Raw genomic sequence first — 19,916 nt, 5'->3', positions numbered from 1 at the left:
GGAAGGGAGGGAGGGAGCGAGGGAGCGAGGGAGGGAGGGAACAGGGAGAGGTGGAGGGGTGATGCCTGTTCCTGTGTGTGCTCATGACTGTGTGAGACTGAATGTGCACCTGTAATGTCCCTCCTCTGCAGTCTGGACATAAACTTATTTTAAAAGGGTGTGGGGACACTGACCTTTAATGGGCATAAAGGAGATTTAAGGTTGTATCAGTGAATTTTAGGCATCGGCTCTAACCGTCCGTTGCTGTCCTTCACACCGCTCGGCAACAGCTGCACCTCTCCCTTCAGTAAAACCTCAGGCGTTTCAACATTCAGACGAGTCATCTCTTTGTTCACTGCTGTGCACGCGTGCACGGCAGTCCCAATCCTCTGAACCTCCTTCCGGTACCTTTGGCTCTGCGTTGATATGTGCGTAATTTGCTGTTCATGATCGTTTGTCTGTGTCTCGCTGCATAGCCCCCTCCTTTCTCCACTGATTCCTCCCTCTTCCGTGTGTTAACGCGCTCTCTCGCTCTCGTTCACTCGTGCGCGCACGCACACACTCGTCTCCCCCGCACGCTACTCGTCCCCCCCTCCCTCCCGTCTTGATGCTGTCTCATTCACTTCGGCGCGCCATCCACGCACAAACTCCAACTTGAGCAGGGGGGGCGGGGTTGGATATATACCTCCCAGAGAAGGCCATGCGCTTCACTGAGACTGGATCCACTTGCAGTGCAAAGACCGCAAGCAAGAAGACTCCGAAGCCGGGAGTAGAAGTACCAACATTTTTCCTGGAGCTTAGAGAGAAGCGAGACCAAAGCGTTTGAATCGACGGACTGTCTGCTGGAGCTCCAATACGACCAATTTGTCACTCCGCTGTACGCCAGCCTTCTGGACACGAGCGGCTAAACTAAGTTGGTAGTAAACTCTTTGGAGTTTGGTTTGAGTCATTTTATATTTCTTTGCTTGTGAGAGCGGACTGCACTGAATCTTGGGATCGACCCGCTGGGGTCGGGCTTGACCTGTCGCATCCTGTCAGCGACTTCAAGCTCCGCGAAAGTTTTTCGGCCAGAACGCACATCTGAAGCGCGTCGGTTTCAGAGTCGCTGCTACCCGCGACACCTCCAGAACTACCTGGTGGCCGGATAGAGAGCCTTCTGACTGACAAGACGTCAAAGAAAGTGGCTGAAAGTAAGTAAAACAAGAGGAATGTCTGTGTCTGACCACTGAATGAGTGCGCGTTGTCTCCGCAGTTGTGCAGAGTTGAAGTCTGTTGCTGTCCGTGGTGCTGAAACTCTCGAACCCGCTCATTTACTGTCAGTTTTATTACTTTTATTACTGTTCAGACATATTACGTCACTATATATAAGTCCTATGTTAGTATGGTGTCATAGCACTGCCTTATACTTCTGGATGAAGTGACACAAACAGTCAGTATATCGATAGATTGGGGCCACAAGTTGTGCAGTCAAGATGATTTCGTATCTTCAATTTGCACGTGATGATTTGGAAAACTATATAACTGAGGCAAGAAACTGTTTTAAACTGTTATCTCTGCCTCTCCAAAGATATTTGTGACTGAAGGAGGCTCACTCTTGAATAACAAATACTGAATTCATCTAAAGATTTAATAACTGGATCGTGGACGTCTGAAGGTAAACTGCACGGTCTTGCTGTCAGCATGATGTGGCAATTTGTTTCAGATGTGCCTGGCTGCATCTTCGCTGTCACGTGGAGTTACAACCAGGTGGTTTCATGTGCAGCGTAGGCACAGGAGCAGATAAATAGCAGTTTGTGGGCACCGAATCATCACGATGGTAGCAGGCACCGTTTAAGGGGACAATTGTTGAATTTGCCTTTGCAGTGACGATGCCACATTGGACATTCACATGTTTCTTATAGCCTCAGAATGTAGTCTTGAGGTACCAGCAACAGCTTTGCTACTGCAAAACCTCTGTGGTTTGGAATTGTGCGTCGGGCATTGCGTTGCTCTTTTGTCCAGTTTTAAAGTCTGTCTCCATAACAACAAGAGTCTGTCTGCGTTGCAGAAATGGTGATAATGACAGCTGAAGAGAGAGTTGGTTCGATGGGGGGGGGGGGGGGGGGGGGGTTCAGAATCCATGCAGGAGACAGAGCTCTCCTGTGACAGCTGGACCACTTTGCATTCAACGTGTGCCTCATCGGATGCCCATTCAAGGAGCTTCCGGTTTTTGCGAGGCGGGAGAGAGACCCACTCACACAGAGCTGAGGTCTTTGCTGTGTTGCACACACACAGAAGAGGGAGGGTGAGAGGGAGGCACAGTGATGTGAAAAAGAGATGCGCGCTAAGTAATTATGTGTTTGAGAGGTGCAGGTGCTTGTCAGAGTAGATGTAGCTGCAGGCAGCGGTGCAGTTTATGCCGCTCTCTGCTGACCCTTTATGATACGTTACATTTTAAAAAATACAGTACTTGAACCATGCACTTCTTTATTAGAGACCTGGTCATAAACCATGTATTATCTAGGTGGGATCAGAGGATGCCGAAGATATGCATTGAATGAACCTTGAATGAAAGATGCTAGCGAGCAGCGGCGTTGTCACATTTTCCACCCGGTCTGTGTACCTTGATTTTTAACTCTGCACTCTGCAGACGCTTGCTGGACAGAGAGTCGCGCGTGCAACCTTTTCCTTGATGATGCATGCAGCACGTCTGCAGTGCATGACAAAATACACAATTTGTAACCTTTATAATATATCACATTTTGAATGCATGCATTTTAATGTGCACGAATGAGTGACTGCCGGGTGTTCAAATGCATGCACCAGTATTTCATATAGCAAGAGATCCTGCTACACTAGGGTATATGATTGCATTTCTCCACAGACACACATCATTGCCCTTGTTTACTATTCATTTAGAGGAGTGCATTGCTTGAATAACAGAACTATGGTAATACATGTCTGGTTGCTAGTGGCGATAGTCCTGTGGACGTCAGACTGACGCACATGATTTGTGCTTCTGCTCGGTGTGTGGGAGGGAAAAGCAAGAGCTTGAAGATACCAACCCGCTGTGAAGTACTGTAATTGTCGCGCTCAATTATGTGCTGGAGAACTGGGCAGCTTAGATCATTGAATTTGCCCTGGAACATTGTTGAAGTGATCTGATGCTAAACCCTGACCCTGAAAAACATTAAACTGATATCCTGCATATTTTAAGAAGAAAATATGCTTAAACAAACCTTTCATTTTGCTGAAAGAAAGTTGTGACTAACCCCCCCCCCCCCCCCCCCCTCCCCTTTTTGTTCTCTTGTTCTGCAGCTCCCTCATAAGTCAAAAGATCTGCACCTCTAGTGCAGTAACCTGTCAAAGAAAACCACCTGGTACAGCCAGCTATCAGCGAAATAAGAACAGGATCATCTCTTTAGGCAGACCCAATGGCGTGGTCAGCTCTTATAGGCCCCTGCGTGGCCGTGGTTCTGCTCTTCTTCGGCCTGACCTCCTGCACACCCTCTGGCCCAGCCTCCGCCACCTGCGCAACCCTGGAACAGAATCGCTTCTTTGGGGTCTTTTCATCCACTGCAACCCTGCCTTCCACTCCTTGCTCCTGGACCCTGCAAAACCCCGACCCCCGCCGCTACAGTGTCTATATGAAAATTACCAAGCCGACCGACCCCTGCAATCCTCGCCAGATCAGAACCTTCCAGTTCGACTCTTTCATCGAGACTTCTCGCACCTACCTGGGTATGGAGAGCTTCGACGAGGTGGTCCGACTGTGCGACGCATCGACTTCTGTCACTTATCTCGAGTCCAGCAAACAATTCCTGCAGATCCGCAAGGTGGCGCCGAGTAACAGCCTGGAGACTGTGGAAGAGCAGAACGATGTCAGTGAGTTCAAGGCTGAGTTTCTGGTTGTGGGGAAGAGGAACCCAAGCATGCACGCCTGCCAGATGCTGTGCCAGTGGCTGGAGAAATGCCTGTCCAGTAGCACCCATGACTACCCCTGCGGCATCATGAACACACCCTGCCAATGCTGGGAGGCCCCCAAGAGGAAGCCGGGAAGCTGCTACAGAGGTGGCGTCTATGTCGAGAAATGCCTTCCCGTTCCCCGGGACAACGGTCGTGATGCTGAGATCATCAGTAAGTAAAACGTGATGTAGTCTACTGAAAGAAGTTACCTGAGACTATTCATCCCACAATGTTGAATATCTTATTAGTTATGTAATGTTGTTGACCGATCTGCTCTTTTGAGGCAGTGGGTCACCATGTTCTTCAAAGAAAACGGCCCTGCGTGCAGCCTCCAGCCCTTCTATCACTCAGGGTCTGTGTCTTTGAGGCTGCTCAGGGTAATAACCCCTGTTTGCAGAGCAGGTGGAGGATGTGCCCTCCACAGACCCACAGTAATGAGAAGTAAATGATAGCTGTTAGGAAAAGTTGTTGGCCTCAAGTGGCCGAAACCACATATTGGCAGTTCCCCATTATGATTCTTGTTGGCTTGGTAGGGAGTCTCAACTTTGTTTGTTTGGTTAGGTTTTTTGGGAGGGGTGGGGGGCTCAAAGGAAAGCACAAAGCCCTCACAGTTAGTCGGCAACAGAAATCGAAGGGCAGCTCTTGTGGTAGTCATAGCAACGTCTCTGCTGGCCTCGCACACAGCTCTGCAGTGGTGCACACCGAGTGGCTGAAAGCACACAGCTATCATTTAAAATGGTGCATCCATCAAGCTGAGTGCTGAGTTCTGTTCCTTAGAGTCAGGCTTGCTGATTCGACTCATTCCCACTTGCTGTTGTTCAACGTTTACTGAAGTGTTGGGTTTGAGCGGACTTTATTTGTCTCTCCACCTCACTCTGTGTCTCTGTTATCTCTCCCTGCAGAGGGCTGGGCAGGGTGGGGGCGCTGGTCAGCGTGCAGCCAGGAATGTAGCGGCGGAGTCCAGGTCCGCAGCCGGAGCTGCCAGCCCGAGGACGGCGTGTGCGAGGGCACAGTTGAAGAAGGCCGGGCCTGCAACACTCAGGCCTGTGTTGGTAAGGCCGCCTGCAAGGGAGTCATTTAGCTGGGATCTCTCATATGTAGGAAGCTCAAATTCAACACAATAAACGTGCAACGTTCCCGTCTTCTCTTAGGCAAAGAGCGCAGCAGGAGCCAAAGCCCACGTGGCATCGTTGGACTGAAGAGAGAAAACGCTGATGATTCTAACTACGGAGTTGTTGCCACCCAAACTGGTGAGCCTGGTGAAACAGTTTACATGATAAACAACAATACTGACAAAAATGGGAACTAATCCTATGATTCCTCATTCATCTGCAGTAGATGGTAAAACAGATGAGTGGTCACCCTGGAGCACGTGCTCAGTCAGCTGTGGAGAGGGCTGGCAGAGCCGCACCCGCCTCTGTGCCACCACTTCCTTCACCACCCAGTGCACGGGACCCCTGCGCGAGAACCGCGCATGCAACAACACAGCCGTGTGCACCGGTGAGTGCACAGTTCCTCCTCTACTGTTCTAATGTGAGCATAGCAGATGGCAGAAGAACTCCAAGAAAATACCAGTGACATTTCCTGGGACAGGGACGTAAACACCTTAAAGTGGTTTTTACCCGAGAAGAGACAACGATCTGATCAACTAAATGGCCTTTAGGGCAGTTGCTGCACATCACTCGGGTCAAAGAATGCATTTTTTAATGAAGCATCTTCCCATGTGACCCATGTGCAGTGGATGGTGCCTGGGATGAGTGGACCCCCTGGAGCCTTTGTTCATCTACATGCGGTCGAGGTTATCGTGACCGTACTCGCACCTGCAAGATGCCTAAGAATGGAGGAGAGCCTTGCCGCGGCCCAACGAGACAGACCAAGTTCTGCAACATCGCTGTCTGCCCAGGTGAGTCAAGGAACTTCAGATCACTCCAGTCGCTCGTCAATGCACACAGGAATTAGAAGCATACATAAAACATCAGTTTCTTAATTACTGCGTCCGTATGTCAGTTTTGTTGGCACCCTTGACACTTTGGCCTCCTGATTCATATGGCAATTCAATGGTTTACTGACATTATCACATCAAAAACACTGACAGACAGATGGGTTTGTATTAAATCAGACGCCTCCACAGAAAACGGCTTATGTGGGCATTACTCAGAAGCTGTATAATTGCCCGTGACTAATACTGCAGTCATGGTCACTTGATACATTTAAAACGCCCCTCTTGGGCTACCTCTCAAGAATCAAAATGCTTTGAGGTATTATTTGAAATCTGTAGAAATTCGTTCCCTTTTGTCGTGCCCTGCTTTGCTCTTCAGTGGAGTGATTTTTATGTCTTCGTTGCAATTGCATGTTTTGATCAGTAGATGTCTCTATGAGCCGCAGCTAAATTAACGGGCAAAAGAGAAGATGGGCTCTTGAGCAAAGTCATTGCTGAGATGATTACCCTTTTCATTTTAAATTGAAAGGAGGAAGTCGTCATCCTTTATAACCCATTCAGCAGAGAAACAGCAAGTTATCTGCTTTTTTGTGGGGGGGTTCTAAGAAAGGTCCGTTGAACAAGACAAATACGGCTCATTAAAATAGACTACGGATAATGTAGGCAGTCGAGCTTGAAGGAAAGGTGGAAATACTCTACTTACCTCGAACAATAGCATCAGTGCACCATGATGCCTGTGGTTTGACGGTCTTGCGCTCCTCTTAACGCTCTCGAGATGTGTGTTCCTATGTCTCCCTCTAGTGGACGGAAATTGGAATGAGTGGTCAACCTGGAGCGCGTGTTCGGCTTCTTGTTCCAACGGTACCAGACAGAGAACACGGGAGTGCAATGGACCTTCCTACGGCGGCTCTGAGTGCCATGGCAGCTGGAAAGAGACAGCTAACTGCTTCCTGAAAGACTGTCCAGGTAAAACTGAAGTCTCACCTCTCAGTGTTTACTTTCCAAACTAAAGTTACCTAAGTGTCAAACCCAGCTCAAAATCCTGTCTCTGTTCAGTTGATGGACGCTGGCATGCATGGAGTTCTTGGGGCAGCTGCAGCAAAACATGTGGAGGTGGGATTCAGCAGCGACAGAGAGTCTGCAAAGGGCCTTTCTTCGGTGGTGAGCCCTGCCCTGGTGAAAAGGGGGAGCACAAGCGGTGCAATGAAAGGAGATGCCCTGGTCAGTGACCCTGAAGCTGTAGAACAGTGTTCTTACCAAACAGCATGATTTAGGCTATAGAAAAGATTTTTTTCACCCTAATACTTGGACTCACATCTTCAGAGCCCCATGAGATCTGTGCTGAGCAGAACACCGGAGAGGCTGTGTGGAGGAAAACCCCCGCTGGAGATGAGGCAGCAGTCGTTTGCCCTGCTGATGCTTCAGGTACGGTTCCCACAGCTGCATCCTTTTTATCTGCATCCTTTTTATTTCCCATCATAACATTAACAAATAAGCGCTTTCTCCTACAACAGGCATGATTCTGCGCCGTTGCACCCTGGATGCGGTCGGTCTCGCCTCCTGGGAAAACCCAACTTATGTCAAGTGTGTCTCTAAGAGCTACGAGAACATTCAGCTTCTGGTACGCATCACAAACAAGCCTTATTAAAATGCTAGCTGCTTTTGGAGGCAATGATGATGATGATGATGATGATGATGATGATGATGATGATGATGATGATAATGATGGCAAACGTCAAAGATTCAAATGAACCTTTCTTTTTCTGTCTCCTGTAGTCCAGAGACTACGTTTCCAAATCACAGATGGGCCAAAGCATGGACGGGTTTGCTGAGGTCATTTCACGGCTGAGATTCTCATCCGACGACGGTGCAAAGTACAGCGGCGACCTGTTGGCCATCATGGAAATCCTGAAAAACACAACCGACCTGTACAAAGGAAACAGTCTGAAGCTGAGCAACGCTGACGTGGAGGTAAAAGGATGAGCCGAAATGACTGATCCGCCATTTCTTTATAGTTCCTTTTCAAGCCATGTTTTATTTTTCGCTCTTATAATTCTGTCTTAATGTATCTGCAGAACTACGTCCAGACCATCAGCAACTTACTAAAGGAGGAACATCATGACAAATGGGAAGAGGCACAGTTGGTACGTGATAAGAGGGTGTGTGTTTGTGTGTGACTAAATATAAACGGGGGAAAAAATAAGTTCTGATAACTGTTGATGTCATAAGTGTGTGCAGAAGCTACTCAGTATGTAGAGAGAGGGTGTGAGGAAATAAGAGGAGGACAAGGACGGAGGCTGACTTACAATTCCCAATGTCCTGTTTCACCTGTAAACCTTATATAAAAATGAAAGTGGGTGCTGAGTTTTAATGAGAATCCCAGGCTCACAACCCCTCCAAAAACAGCTCTTTATTTAGGGGGGAAGTACTGGCTGACTTGCTTGAGCCTTCGTAATTACTGAGGCTGCAGCAACAGGGAAACACTGAACACTTTTAGGTGAGAACAAGCGAGACAGAGCGCAGTTGAATCAGGGAGAATCACTACGCCCACTGTCCAATCTGTGGTGGCTGTAGAGGGAAAACACGTATGCATGCAAGAACACACCTTGCGCCCACGTGAATGCAGTTCTGCGTCAGAGAAACGCAAGCCGGACTGCCCTCCCTTCAACTGAGAGAAAGGACCAAAAAAAAGAGAGAAGAAAGCACCAGTATGAATCAACAGCCTGTCCATTTATGGTCTTAGGGAAGTTCTGCTGTTGCATAGCAGCAAGAACAGTTTCTTCTTCTTGTTGAATACCACATAGATATTAGCGCAGGCAGACGTGTATGATAGATAATCTTGTTGGATTGGTTCTACTTTTGATGTAAACTGCCCTTTATCTGACCTTATCTCCCTTTTCCCCCCCAACTTTTAGGGAAGCAACATTAAGGAGTTCCTCCACCTTGTTGAGGAGTTCGTAAACATGATTGGCATGCAAATGAGCGGCTTCCAGGACATTTACGAAGTCACTGAGAATTTAGGTGAGCCCAGCCGTCTTCAGCTACGGCTAAAAAAAAACCTTTTATCACTCTAAAGAGTTCTTCACACTCTTCACACGTCGACTGACCCTGTGAAGTCACACTGATATTGTTGAGTAAAGGTGACATTCGGCCAGTCACATAACAGGAAAGTGTCCTTTGCATAAGATGGTTCTGAATGTGCTCGTTCTTTGTGCTCCTCAGTCATGAGCATCCACAAACGCCCAACAACCACGAGCTCCAACTTTACATTCCCCCTGAAGGGCTGGAGGGGCATGTTGGACTGGATCAGGACCTCAGAGGAGAAGATCTCTGTCTCCCGCGATGCTCTGTCCATTGAACAGTCTGGTGGGTTTGAGGAAACAGAAGGTTCTTGCTCAAGTGTGCAGCAGTGTGAATGCAAGTCCGAGATTTCATTTGCCTTTTTTAACCCCCAGATGGCAGCGATGCTCTTGTAACCGGCATCATCCTCTACAGAAACCTTGCTTCTATTCTTCCCTTCCAGAGGTGAGTGACGCATATTTGTCACAAGATGGCGCTGGTTATTAAAAAGTCTCAGGAGCCGAAGTCGTCTGCGGCATATGGACAACTGTGATTTGCTTTGTCTCCACAGCAACAACTCCCTGCTCAACTCTAAGGTGGTGTCGGTGATTGTCAAGCCCACCCCGACGCTTCTGTCATCGCCCGTTGAAATCGAGTTCCCTCATCTCCACAACGTGAGTCCCTGACAGTCGCCCCGGTCAGGCAGAGCCTCAACGACCCCCCCACCCCATCCCCCACCCCCCCCCATCCCCCACCCCCCGGTGTTTACTTATCACAGTCCGCTGACATTTTGCTGACATTTGCAGTGACACGGTGCCGTTCACCCGTAGTCACTGTCCGTTGAAACCCCAGCAAAGGGTCCATGTAGCTGAGCAGATCATTCTCAGAAACCCTGGAAATAACGAGTTTCTGTGGCCCTTTTTAGCCTTGTGTGGGGTGGCACCCTTACAGCAAAGGGTGGCAAAAAAGTGTGGGAAGGTGGTTGGTGTGAGGCTGTTGCATGTCACACGTGTACAGTACACTGTTGCAGCCAGGACAGTTTTATTTGGAGAGTCCCCACACTGACTCCTCCATCTGCTCCTCTCCTGCAGGGCACTGTGAACGAGACCTGCATCTCATGGGACGAGAGTGATGCGTAAGTATGGACAGTTTGTCTTCTTAATTGCGTGTCTAAACGTCACACCTTTTTTATTTTTTAATATCCTGGGTGGCCTTCGTCATCTGATGTGCTGTCGTCCATCACGCAGCTGTCAGCACGCACACACCTGCGCTCAGAGATTTGGGGGTGGGGGGGGGGGGGTGCTCAGGCGACGCAAACAAATTCTATTACATACATCAATGAGTGAGATCGTCACAGTATCCGAGGAGGTCACAGCCCAGAGCGTGGGCTCACAGAAGAAGGCAGCCTTCGCTGCTGAGGTTAATCGCTGTGGCGCCTCGGAGACAGATGACAAAAGGGAAAATAGGCGCACATCCAGATAGACATATTAGAATGTACAATCAAGCAGGAGGAACAGGAAGTTGCTGAAAAGGGATAGAATAAAGGCTTGCTTCAGGAGGGAGGATGGTGGGACTCAGATCAGATTAGCTGTGGACATCTGATGTGATTAATGGGTGAAGAGAAGTGGTGGAAATGAGAGAAGCGGAAGCTGTGGCTGAGCTGAGGATCAGTGGACATCTTATGCATTCGCTGTCCCGTAAATGCAGCTTTCAAAGATAAGGAAACAGCTGCACATGTGCCATTTTCAACATGGCAGCGGAGCGGCAGTGTTTTCTTTGTTTGTTTTATAGGAGCCAAGGTTTTATCTGCTGTTATTCTCTGCATTAAAGGCTTAGGCTCAGTTATTCTCCAATTTTATACATGTATAAGATATGGCAGAGATACGGAACAATAGTCGCTGATTCATTTCTGCGTCAAACCACAAACAGAATAACTTGGATTTCTGTGCTCTGGACTATTATTCAAAACTCACATTGTCATCGTGTCCCCCCCTCCTGCCTTTACAAAAGAAGGGAACATGCTGTCCTTTGTCCCCAGTACAGGACGCAGGTTGCTCTCATGTCTGCAGGGAAAATACTTCTTACAATGAGAAATGTGGGCTGTAAAATCCATATTGCAGAATTATGAAAGAGTGCCACCTTTAACTGTGGCACCCATTGCTGTTAATCACATGCACATAAAGGTTAATATAATCAGGGTCCCTTAAAGCACATAAAACAATGTTTACTCAATGTATATCACGTTTGCTGGACACCTATATTATGATATCTCTGTATTATCATATAAAATGTAAAACTGCTGTTTTTCTTTATGGCACGGTCAAACTTCTATCTTTGAGGCACCATTCTGTGAAATATATGGGTTTTTTTTGTTTTTTTCAGCCAGTAAGGCTAGCAGACGCTCGCATTTGTCAGATGCCTCCTCTCCTAACACGTCGTTGCCTTTGCCTCTCCCTCCTTGTGCAGCTCTTCTCTGCTTGGGTCCTGGTCTGCTCGGAGCTGCAGAGCGGTTCCCGTCCATTCATTCAGAACCAAATGCGTGTGTGACAGCGTCTCCACCTTCGCCATTTTAGCGCGCGTCAACTTCGACTCGGTAAGTCTTCTTCTGTCTCCTCATCGACCTCTTTTCTCTCCGACATTCGTGGTTGGGAATTTGCTCGTGTGCATCGCGCGGTTGTTGTTTTCGCGCGCTCTGCCGTCGCCGCCTCGCTGTTTCCGCGCATTTCATCGAGCAATTTCACGTCCTTTTATTTCACAATTTTCTCATTTTCAACACGCTCCTGCGCAGAAATAGCGGTGCATTAATGAAAAGGCAAAAACAAATAACTGCGCACTGGCGTGCCAGTTGTGCAACCTTAGAATTTTTGCTAATATTAAGATGCCTAAATGGCAAAACTAATCGTTTTGCAGCCTTTTGGGGAATGTGCTTCATTCACTGACATTCATTTCCCAGTTTACTTTACTGTAAGTTGTGTTTTATTCTTGTGGTTTTTCTCCACATTTGACACGTGGATTCCAAAAAAAATGCATAATTATGCATTGCCTAATTTTCACGCGCAATGACAACATGTAATTTTCCACAATGTACTGTGCAGCTTTTGCAGTAGCTGGCTCTCCAGTTGCCGTGGCAACGGCTTCTGCAGCGCAAACTCGGTCTGTGAAATCTTTCGTTAATGCTGAGGAACACACACACACACACACACAGAGCCCCTACCCCTTCTCCTCTAAACACTCATGAGAAATGGCAGGTCTGTAACAGACTGAAAAGATTTCTGCATAAGATGTGCAGCTGTTGTGCATATATGTCTCCTGCTTCTGTGGGAAAGAGTTCACCTTCACCTGTTAAATCTATGAGGTCTTTGCTGCACCTGATCTATTGTTTATATTTAAAATTTACACCTGATCCGTGATGCCAGAGAGAGCCGTGCCACCCACATTTCAACCACAACAATCATTTGTTCTGCCAATATCCTGGCGTATAATCAATTCTTGATGAGACCTCCACCTCCACTCTTCCTCATCTTCCTCTTTGGCCACAGCAGCAAGTCTGCAAATGCCAGAGAGGCGGGCCAATGAGCGACAGACGTCTGGTCATGCATTGATGCTTCCTCCTCCTCTCCCCCTCCTCCTTCTCCATCCACCCTTTGATGTGTAGCGTGGATATTTTCAATAATGTCTTCTTGGGAGTCTTATGAGAGAGGGGAGAAGGGAGGGAGGAGGGGCTATGTGAAAAACAGCCAGATGCGGCAGTCTCCCATCTGATATGGTCAGACTTCAGATATCTTGTATCATCGTGTGTGTCGGAAACACGATGGCCCGGTGGGAACAGACCACATAGTTAGCGCTGCAGATGCTCTCCATGGCCCAAATTAGGAAGTTCGGCCTGCCAGCTTGATGGGGTTGGTCGAGTTTCTCCGCTCAGTCAAAAGGAGAGCATGGGATGTGGTCAAGGACAGGGGGACATGTGCCAGATTCAGGCACTGTCTGTCACCAGATACTGAGACAAAGCAGGGGGGCAACTTATCCCCATGTCTACCTTGCTATTTTATGTCTTTTCCCCTCATTCCGAGATGAATTGGGCATAAATGTTGCGCTATCTGCCATCTGTTTTGGGATGCCTGTCCTGTAGGTGGCAATAAATTAGTCTATGGTTGCCGCAGGCTGGATTTTACCAGCTGTGGTCTGATTTCCCAAAAGTCTATGAGGAGCACATATTGAAAACTGAACTGTTTAAACTCGTTACTGTCCGACTGCAAACACATCAGCAACCGTGCCGGACAAACAGTTGCTGCGTAAGAATTTACCGCCACTGTCACTTAAATGACAGGCAAAGGTGGGTCTTTGCCCTCTCTCCCCTTCATATTCGAGGTTTTAGGGGGATTTAAGCTATTGCCTCGCCCAGCTCTTTGTGTTAAAAATATAATTACGCCCTTTGTTGAGAGGAGCCATCTGTTTGTGTGGTTTATCATGAGGAAATATCTGATCAGAGGCGTAAAATTATCTGAGAAACTCTTTAAAGAGACACGAGTGTGTGAGTGTGTGTGTGTGTGGGGGGGGGGGGGGGGGGGGGGGGTAAGTAATGTTATGGCTGAAATGGGCTGTCTGAAGGAGCTGGGCTTTGTGTGACTGTGTGACAATGACCCGTGAGCGAACAGCAGGAGAGACGACCCTGCCCCCTCTTCCTCGACTGGAGGTTCAGTGCCAGAGCTGTTTGAACACAAGGAGGGTCGCTGCTGCCGGCGGTGGCAGGCGCTAAGTTGCTGTCAGAGATCAGAAGGCCAGGCAGCGGCTGATTAATGCACAGGTGATAATGGTCCACCTGTTCGTTCCCGCAGCGACGAGGAAAGCGCCGCTAGTTGGCACAAAGATAAGGGTGTGAAAATGCTTAAGCTAAAGTGGAGAGAGAAAAAAGCTGAGATGTCTGTCAGTGATTAGAAGGTCGCCGTTGCATTTAAGTCTAATGACTGAATACAGCAGCCGCCTTAACCTCCCCAGGGAAATGATTAATACCCCTCCATGTCCCTCTCGCCTCGTTTGATGAGTCCAGAGCCCAACGGAGAAGCACAGTGCCCCTGACCGTTTGTTTAGTTTGCCTCTCCATCTTTCTGACATGTTCACCTTGAGGTCACCTTGCCTCCGCCATGGCCTGATTGTGCCATTCAACTGTTTGCCTACAGGGAGCTGTCTGTTTTTCCAGATAGCAGCACCCACCCCGAGGCTGTGCTGATGTACGCATGTGTGAGCACCTCGGCGCTGCTACCACCCCCCCACGTCTGTGTATGTCTGCATGTGCATAATCAGGTCTAAAAGGCTTGTTTGCTCTTGTCTCCTCTCTTATAGATCATGGACAAGGCACTGCTCCCCTCCGTGACTCTCATTGTTGGCTGTGGGGTCTCCTCTCTCACCCTGCTGCTCCTCATCATCATCTACGTCTCCGTGTGGAAGTAAGTAACCTGAATATGGAAGCCTGGAACTGAATTCGTTGTGTGCTCTGGTCTCCCTCTAATTCATCTGCTTCCTCTACCTTTTCCAACCCTTCAGGTACATCCGCTCTGAGCGCTCCGTCATCCTTATTAACTTCTGCCTCTCCATCATATGCTCCAATGCTCTCATTCTTGTCGGACAAACTCAAGCTCGCAACAAGGTGAGAGGCTCGTCTAGTCTTTGGTACCTCTCTCTAACCCTCACCCTGCTTCAGGTGGTGTTAGGTAGCTTCTCAGCAGACACAGATTTTTCATCTTTCTTTCGTTTCTTTCCTGTCTTCCTTGCGGGCTCCCACAGGTGGTGTGTGCTCTCGTAGCAGCTCTGCTGCACTTCTTCTTCCTCTCTTCTTTCTGCTGGGTGCTGACAGAAGCTTGGCAGTCCTACATGGCCGTCACTGGTCGTCTGCGCAACCGCATCATCCGCAAACGCTTCTTATGCTTGGGCTGGGGTAAGACTGGCCGTCTCGCTGCTTGCGTCGCCCTTATTTAAGAGCTAATTTCATGTATTAGGAGTCTGACCTTTTCCCCTTTCGTTTTTTTTTTTTCATTTAGGCCTTCCTGCATTGGTTGTAGCCGTCTCTGTGGGCTTCACCAAAGCTAACGGATATGGCACCGTCAACTAGTGAGTCTCAGTCATCCATTTTTGGGGCATTTTTTTTCAGTAATTCAGCCTACTTACGAATTAAAGTTCCTCTCTCTCTTTCTCTAGCTGCTGGCTGTCTCTTGAGGGTGGTCTTCTCTACTCCTTTGTTGGCCCTGCTGCAGCTGTTGTTTTGGTACATACACTAACCTAATATACTCTTTTATTAGATGCATTGCCCATTACTGCATTGCCTCATTTTCCCTTTTGTCTCATGAACAGGTGAACATGGTAATTGGTATTCTGGTTTTCAACAAGCTAGTCTCCAAAGATGGCATCACCGATGTGAAGCTGAAGGAGAGGGCTGGGTAGGTTTTATGGATCATGTTATTGCATAAATAGTGATGATGTGTTTGATGTCTGAGTCCATCTGTTGCATCTAATCTGTTTTCCAACGCTTCAGGGCATCGCTGTGGAGCTCCTGCGTAGTTCTGCCCCTGCTGGCCCTCACCTGGATGTCTGCGGTCCTGGCAATCACTGACCGCCGCTCCGCCCTCTTCCAGATCCTGTTTGCCATCTTCGACTCTCTGGAGGGTTTCATCATCGTCATGGTTCATTGCATCCTTCGTAGAGAGGTAAGGGGGGGGGGCATTTACGTAAGAAAGTCATTGGCGTTGGAAAGTAGACTTTCTTGTTTTTTTATGCCGTGGTTTGAAAGATCTTTTTTCATTTCCTCTCATTAGGTTCAGGAAGCTGTCAAGTGCAGAGTGGTAGACCGCAAGGATGATGGAAATGGAGACTCAGGCAGTTCCCTTCACAATAGCCACACTCAGCATATGGTAAATTTTTTGGCTTATTGCCCTTTTAATGTCTTGAGTGCCTCTTGTATTCTATCCCTAAATGAAAATGTGCATACATTAAGCACTGATAAAACATTTCTTATTCTTGTATCAGCAGTCTGACAGCGAAAAGGATGGTGATTCAAGCAGACAAGGTGAGCTTTTTACTTTGCTTTCGTTGTGCTCTTAATCATTTGCATTTGCAATTCAATTTTTGATGAGCCTTGCGTGCATGAAAAGGAACGTATTTATTGAACAACTTTATTCAACTCAAAGGAATGAAGAGCTCCTCCGAGGAGAAGATGCCCCCTCCCCACCTGCCTCTCCCCATGGGGTCCAACTTCCACACGCTGCCGTCCAAACCCAGCAAGAGTCACATGCAGGCAGTTCCGGAATACTCCAGCCACACTCTCACCCTGCGGAGGGAGAAGAGCCGTCTGGTGGGAGGAATCGATCCATCCTGTGGAAAACCTGTGTACGTCTGTGAAGGGGAGCTCTTCAAGCAGCTGGATGCAGATCTGGTTGGTGCCCAGGGTGAGGGCAGCATGTCCGAGGGCAGCGGCTATGTCCTCTTGCCCAACACTACCTCTACCTTGAGGTCCAAGCCCAAAGACGACCCAACAAAATACAACATCAGCATGGATCAGCTGCCACAGGCCAGACTGATGCACCTCGGTGGACCCTTCGCCGAGCCCCAAGCCGCTTTTGGGATCCAGTCGATCCCACCCGACCAGGTCAGCATATCGTTTTCAGAGAGAGACTCCCCCATCCAGAACATCCACAACATGTCCAGCGAGTCTCACATCACCCACAGCAGCCTGGAGAACACATTCGAGTCCATGAACTCGATGATGTCCAAGAGCGAGACCATCTCCACTCTGTCCATGAGCTCCTTGGAGGTAAGATGTTGTGTGTTTTTCTGGGTTTTTGCATTCTGCTGCACTGATCACATATTGGAATCTAAATTTTCTTCCCATTTCTTTAAACATTGCAGAGACAGAAGTCGCGATATGCTGAATTGGATTTTGAGGTAAATATTTTGCAGAGGCCTTTTATTGGAGTTGTTGCCTTACAAAGGTGATGGAACTCAAGATTGAGCCTCTTGCTTTTTTCCTCTCCAGAAAATCATGCACACGAAGAAGCGCCACCAGAACATGCTGCAGGACCTGAACCGGAAACTACATCATGCTGAGAAGGACAGAGAGTCGCCGGCCTCCGACAGCAAGGTAACGCCAACGATATTCCCGTCAGGATTTTACAGGAAGTGGAGAAAAAAATAATTCTGAAAAAAAAAAAACTGAGGCAATGAATGTGTTATAATTAATAATGTAATTTGATCTTAAAACCATCAAAAATTAAAAAACAAACAATAATTTGTTTATTGAATTATAGTTAGCGTTACACTCGGACCATTTGAATAAGGATGTATTTTCTTCCTTTTTTCAGTCTGTGAGATGGAGTGTGTCTTCAGGAGGAAGTGACAAAACAAACCACAGTGTGAGTGTTTCTATACAACCTCACATTCTCAAAATTTACTGTATAGAGGAGACACACCATCATATATGCCTCCACTTGCCTCGTGGAGTAATTGTCAGTGACATTATCAGAATGTCACTTTTTAGGCAGTAAAGCCCAGAACATTTCGATTATATCAGGAATTATCTGGACCTGATGGGGACTCAACTGTTCTAAAGGGCCTTCTTGTTGTATTTCCACAGGACAAACAGCAGGCTCCTCTGGACAGGCCATGGGAGGGAGTCCGGGGTATTCCGCAGTCACCCCCCGCGTGGGTCCGCAAGGACCTGGAGCCCCTCGCTGCCTCACCTCGGGACCTGCACTCTGTGGAGTGGGAGAAGACGGGCACCACCATCCCTCTGGTGGGCCAGGACATCATCGACCTGCAGACAGAGGTCTGAGGGGAAGGAAGGGGGCTAGTCATGTCACCCGATTTCACCTTGGTCAATTTTTTTGGTTTGGGATGGTGTCCAACATGGATAGTGCAGGAAAACCAAGAAAGGCAGAAAGTTGGTCCCCAAATCAAAGTCTTCAACCCTCAACCAGAGCCAGGAGGGAGGTAGTAAGGGTGTAGGGTTAGTGGTGGTGGGGTTTTTAATGTAGCTTCTCTGTGTGGACCTCTCATGTCGGAGGGCTCTGAAGGTCAGAGGGTTAGTGGAGCGATTGGTGGTTTCCGCGGACCAGGACTGGTTGTGGTTCCATTACGGCTTCACTGGGAGTTTCTTGAGCCCATGTGGCTCAGAAGATGTGGTCAACATGTCTGTGCTTCTTTTTTCCTTCACTTAACTTTGGTGAAAAACATGACTATCATAACACGCGGTCCATCCTCCCTTCTTCCTGGGAGGACACCCGGAATCTGTGGCTGCTGCTCTTCCAGCCAGGTTACCTTCCAGACTAGGAGAAAGCGCGGCAGAATGAAGGACCAACACTTTACCGTTTGGTGTGGGCACAGACTTTTCTTTTGTGCTGTACTTTTTTTCTTCTTTTGTGTTTTTGGTTTCACTGCTTCTACGTTAAGACTCTTCCAAAAGAATTCTGTCTACTTTAGGAGTGACAGTGCCTCTCGCTCTTAACATCACCACAATTATTACAATATTTACTCTTATTTTCGTCGTTATCTTTGCTTTTGCCCTATTAAGTTTTTAGACTATAGTTTCTGGCCTATAGTTTCTGTGAAGCCGGTTGGCAGAACTTTTATTGAGTGAAATGTGATATACGAGGACAGGCTCTAAAATAAGGATTTAGAGCGTTACAATGTGTTGTGAGCCCATATGGACTGCATCGGGACAAACATGCGAGTGGTGATGGAGGTAACATGTCCTGGTTTCTACGGCATCTTGCTTTGTTACCAAAACACCAGCACCAGGATGAACACGGACTCTTGCACGGGAAGAGCAGTGCACTCTGGGAAAATTGCTGGATGGGAAAACACGTTGGGGAGGAACTGCCCCCCTTCCCTCGGCTGGCACAAGATGCAGGCTCTTCCATGTTGTACATGTGGATTTAAGGGGTCGGAAAACCTTTCATCATCGCCCTTTTGTTTCTCAGCCTTGCAGAACTCTTGGACTGAGCAGAGGCTCTCGGTGCTGATTTGACTTCCAGCACGGCATCGGGTCCTCGAGACTTCAACACATTTGTGTTTTTAGCCATCAGTGTGTTATAGTGCAATATGATGGGTGCTTGATGCTCAAGCAAGATCGATATATTACGATTTAGGCAGAATTTTTTTCTTACCAACGGTTTCAATCTTTTATACCATCTTCCTCATATGTGCAGAGCATATAGATGCTTTATGAGAATATTCTATGAAATGTATTAGTAATTCAAGGAATTTGTTTATTAGAGATTTATTAGCGCAAGGCCTCCTTATTCGGAGCTCTCTGTGACAGGTAGATAACTGTACTTCTATAAAGCAAGTATTATATAAAATGAATGATAGCCTATGAATATCTTTAAACTGTGCTTCAGGATATTTGTCATTACTCTCTGCTGTGTAGCGATGGGTAACTGAACCTCACGTCTTCTGTGACAGTGTTTTGATAACCTTGTCAGTCACTCAGTCATATGTACTACCAGCCAAGTCCTGTCCAGATTCCTCCTTCCCTTAGTCCTGTTCATACCTCAAGGTACTTGTACTGAATACCCATTTGTACTTTCTTGTCTCTGCTTTTATTTTTTTTAATGTTCCAGTTTACCTTCTGTAGTTCTGTACAGTTTTCACAGCACAAAATGAATGTGAATTATTTCTAATAAAAAGAAATCTATATTACATGAAGAATGCGGTCTGCAGGTTGTTTATTGACAGCTGGGTTTTTGGGCTCGGGTGTGTTACGCTCCACAAACTTCCCCACTTCAGGACCATCGGAACCACGTCGCCCTTTATCCAACAGCAAAACCAAACACAGTAAATGAAAAAAATTAAAATTAAAAGTTAGGAGTTTAACACTGGCAAGCAAAAACATGAAAGTGCTCCAGTAAGGAGAACGGGAGAATTGGACTTTGCACATTAAAGTGCACGGCCATCACTTTGTTCCCTAAATATAGCTGAGATGCGGAGGTAGAAAACCAGCAAACTT

The 19,916-nt window shown here is 47.6% G+C and overlaps 1 protein-coding gene across 2 annotated transcripts; it reads left to right on the top strand.

The window, feature by feature from the left end:
- The first annotated feature begins 690 nt into the window (after positions 1-690).
- LOC101074866 (adhesion G protein-coupled receptor B1-like) lies at positions 691-19,618 on the top strand. 2 transcript variants are annotated; one of them, XM_029845533.1, is made up of 32 exons: positions 691-1,169; positions 3,277-4,095; positions 4,827-4,976; positions 5,076-5,174; positions 5,260-5,424; positions 5,663-5,827; positions 6,665-6,829; positions 6,920-7,084; positions 7,187-7,288; positions 7,378-7,484; positions 7,640-7,834; positions 7,939-8,007; positions 8,779-8,884; positions 9,086-9,229; positions 9,319-9,388; positions 9,495-9,597; positions 10,015-10,058; positions 11,390-11,516; positions 14,264-14,367; positions 14,465-14,567; positions 14,705-14,855; positions 14,959-15,028; positions 15,116-15,182; positions 15,269-15,354; positions 15,450-15,621; positions 15,730-15,825; positions 15,941-15,980; positions 16,102-16,724; positions 16,820-16,855; positions 16,947-17,051; positions 17,272-17,322; positions 17,544-19,618. In XM_029845533.1, the coding sequence occupies exons 2-32, from the start codon at positions 3,393-3,395 to the stop codon at positions 17,739-17,741; spliced, it is 4,581 nt and encodes a 1,526-aa protein (XP_029701393.1). In that variant the 5' UTR covers positions 691-1,169; positions 3,277-3,392; the 3' UTR covers positions 17,742-19,618. The 2 variants fall into 2 exon arrangements, with proteins under 2 accessions (XP_029701393.1, XP_029701394.1); XM_029845534.1 differs by lacking the exon at positions 17,272-17,322.
- The last annotated feature ends 298 nt before the right edge of the window (positions 19,619-19,916 follow it).

The sequence above is a fragment of the Takifugu rubripes genome, chromosome 12 (assembly GCF_901000725.2).
Source record: "Takifugu rubripes chromosome 12, fTakRub1.2, whole genome shotgun sequence".
Lineage (NCBI taxonomy): Eukaryota > Metazoa > Chordata > Actinopteri > Tetraodontiformes > Tetraodontidae > Takifugu > Takifugu rubripes.
This window is presented reverse-complemented; position numbering and strand designations above follow the sequence as displayed.